The sequence below is a fragment of the Clupea harengus genome, chromosome 15, assembly GCF_900700415.2.
Source record: "Clupea harengus chromosome 15, Ch_v2.0.2, whole genome shotgun sequence".
Taxonomy (NCBI): Eukaryota; Metazoa; Chordata; class Actinopteri; order Clupeiformes; family Clupeidae; genus Clupea; species Clupea harengus.
Genome location: NC_045166.1, coordinates 13,388,683 through 13,391,182, shown reverse-complemented (window position 1 = coordinate 13,391,182; position 2,500 = coordinate 13,388,683). Strand labels below are relative to the sequence as shown.

Below are 2,500 nucleotides of genomic sequence, written 5' to 3'. Positions count from 1 at the left end.
CAGAGGTTTGTGCCTATTAATGCTGACAAGAGCCAGATTTGATCAGTGTGCCAGCGTATGTGATCTGTTGGGTAGTGCATTGTTTTGTGTAGTAACTGTGTGTGTGTGTGTTTGCAGGCCCAATGTGGTTAGCTGGGACAAAGTGCTGCGAATGACCTCCGTTGAGAGGTTAGACCACGCTTTCAGTGTTGCTAAGGAACAACTGGCCATTGAAAGACTGCTGGACCCTGAAGGTATGAACACACCCAAACACAAAGGCTGTTGTTTTTTTAACTTGTGTGTGTGCGTTTGTGTGTGTGCGTGTGTGTGTTTTTGTTTGTGCGTGTGCGTCTGCATGCTGTTCTTCAGTTCTTCTGTTCATATGGATTCATCCCAAACATACATCATTCTTTGTCTTTGTCTTTGTCTTGCTTCACTCCAGACATGTGCAAGGTGTTTATCTTAACTGCGTCAATTACCGGCACGCGTCAATTATAGGACACTTTCAGCGTTGTCATGTTTACATTCACTCTCGTGAGTGACTATGGAAAGAAACGTAAGCTCCCAAAAAATATGGCATTTAAGCTTTACTTTTGAAAAAAATGTACTCTGTAGAACTAATTTAAACTTGTGAAATAGTGCTGTACTTTTGCGTGTACCTTATAGTGTGGAACACTTAGCGGCGCGACGAATATTTCATTTCGTCTTAAAGTTGTACTATCAGATTTATTCTCTCCAGATGAAGTTTGACTGTGATTTTAAACTGTCATTTCAAATGCTAAAAACAGCTAGCATGATGTAATGTAAGTACGGATGCTTACAGAGACCAAATCCGATTACTCTGGTCGTTTAGACCTATGTCAATATGAAAGGCACTTGTTGAGAAATTGGGCGGGAGAATAACGCAATTTGGTGAGGAAGGTCGCCTTCCGTAGTTGCGTTTACAGTTTAACTTAAACAAAGTTGAATTAGATTAAAATGTTGTATTTCCACGAACAAAAGTACAATTACAATACAGTTATAATAAATGTCTTCATTTTTAATACATAACATACATAATCATGCCATGTTTATTTTGTGCATGTTTAAGTGAATAGACTGCACCTACAACTGAATCAGGTCAAAGAAAGCCCACAAATAACCCAAATTAAACAAAAATAACACTAGTTAGATTAACATTTGCTTGTCAAAACATATTGTGACAGTCATTTGTACAGAAATTAGACCGGTATATGTCGAAGCAGGAGGAAAGCATATTATTATCTCGAAAACCAACACTGTAAGTGGAACAAAGTGTCCTATAATTGACGCAGGCGAAAACGTACTCATGTAACGTGTCACCGTAAACATTAATAGAAATTTTTAGAAATACGTTTTCTTGCGGTGTTAAACGAGTCGTACAAGTTAAAAAGGACAAATGTCTCTCTCGAAAACCGTAAGTTTGGCTAACCTTATACATAACGTTAATCTATAAATAGACTTAGCATATTGATTTTTTCAACAAACTGTCCGATAACTGACGCATCTACGCTAACCATCTTTTTTTTCTTTTGAGCACCAAGTTTTGTTTTGGAAACACTTGGTTCGTCATTGAATTTATAAATAATTGAGAAGTACTTGAGCAGCAGTAGTGTTTCAAATGTGTTTTTTTTTGCACTTAAATTGGGAGAGAGCTAATTTTAAAATATGTAAAGTTTGAAACTAAAATATAAATAATCACTTTGTAAGGACAATATTACGAATCCCTTGCAAATTTCAGCCTCTGAGTGAGGTTTCGACCCTCCCATTAGCAAATGACAACTATTCATATGATAAGGAGATGGTAATTCAGTGATCACTATTGGCTCATGATGTGTCAAGTAAACCTGTAGGAACAAAGACATTCTAGGCCCATTACGTCATGGCCATTGTTCTTGACCGAGGTGTCCCAGAATGTTCACACCTTTCTCATCAATATGCATAGTGGTCTAAGTGAAGAAAAGTGTTACATTGTATATTACTTAAAATTAGTATTGAAACCACACACACTTTCTGAATGCTCCACATAGGTGAGTTTATCAAACACCTATGTTTACAGGGCTCAGAGTAAAAAAGAAAACTTCCAAAATATTAACAATGTGTTTTTTTACAAAGTCTGAGCACCTCTAAAACTAGATTTAATTTTAGTGTCTTTAGATTTTTTTATCATTGTGTTGGAGATCACAAGGTGTGCCTTTTTCAGTGATGATAAACAGTGACACAGTTGTTAGGGTTGAACCAAGATCTTTATTACAACATAAGACGACTCTCTCCAATTCTCTCTCTCTCTGCAGATGTGGCAGTCCAGCTGCCCGACAAGAAGTCCATCATCATGTATGTGACCTCACTATTCGCCGTGCTCCCCAATGACATCACAATGGATGACATCAGAGAGGTGGAGACGCTGCCCCGGAGGTTCCGCCTGGAGGGGGAGGAGGCCAAGACCCCTGCCAGTCCTGCAAGTCTGCCTGTGGTAAAAAAAGGAATCCCAGATTACCATTCT

The 2,500-nt window shown here is 38.3% G+C and overlaps 1 protein-coding gene across 4 annotated transcripts in view; it reads left to right on the top strand.

The window, feature by feature from the left end:
• Nucleotides 1-2,500, top strand: part of utrn (utrophin) — a 149,767-nt gene that overhangs the window by 34,221 nt on the left and 113,046 nt on the right. For all 4 annotated transcript variants that reach the window (XM_031581994.2, XM_031581992.2, XM_031581993.2 and 1 more), the window contains 2 exons: nucleotides 118-233; nucleotides 2,292-2,470. In XM_031581994.2, the coding sequence (XP_031437854.1) occupies nucleotides 118-233; nucleotides 2,292-2,470 (295 nt within the window). The remainder of the gene's footprint in view (nucleotides 1-117; nucleotides 234-2,291; nucleotides 2,471-2,500) is intronic.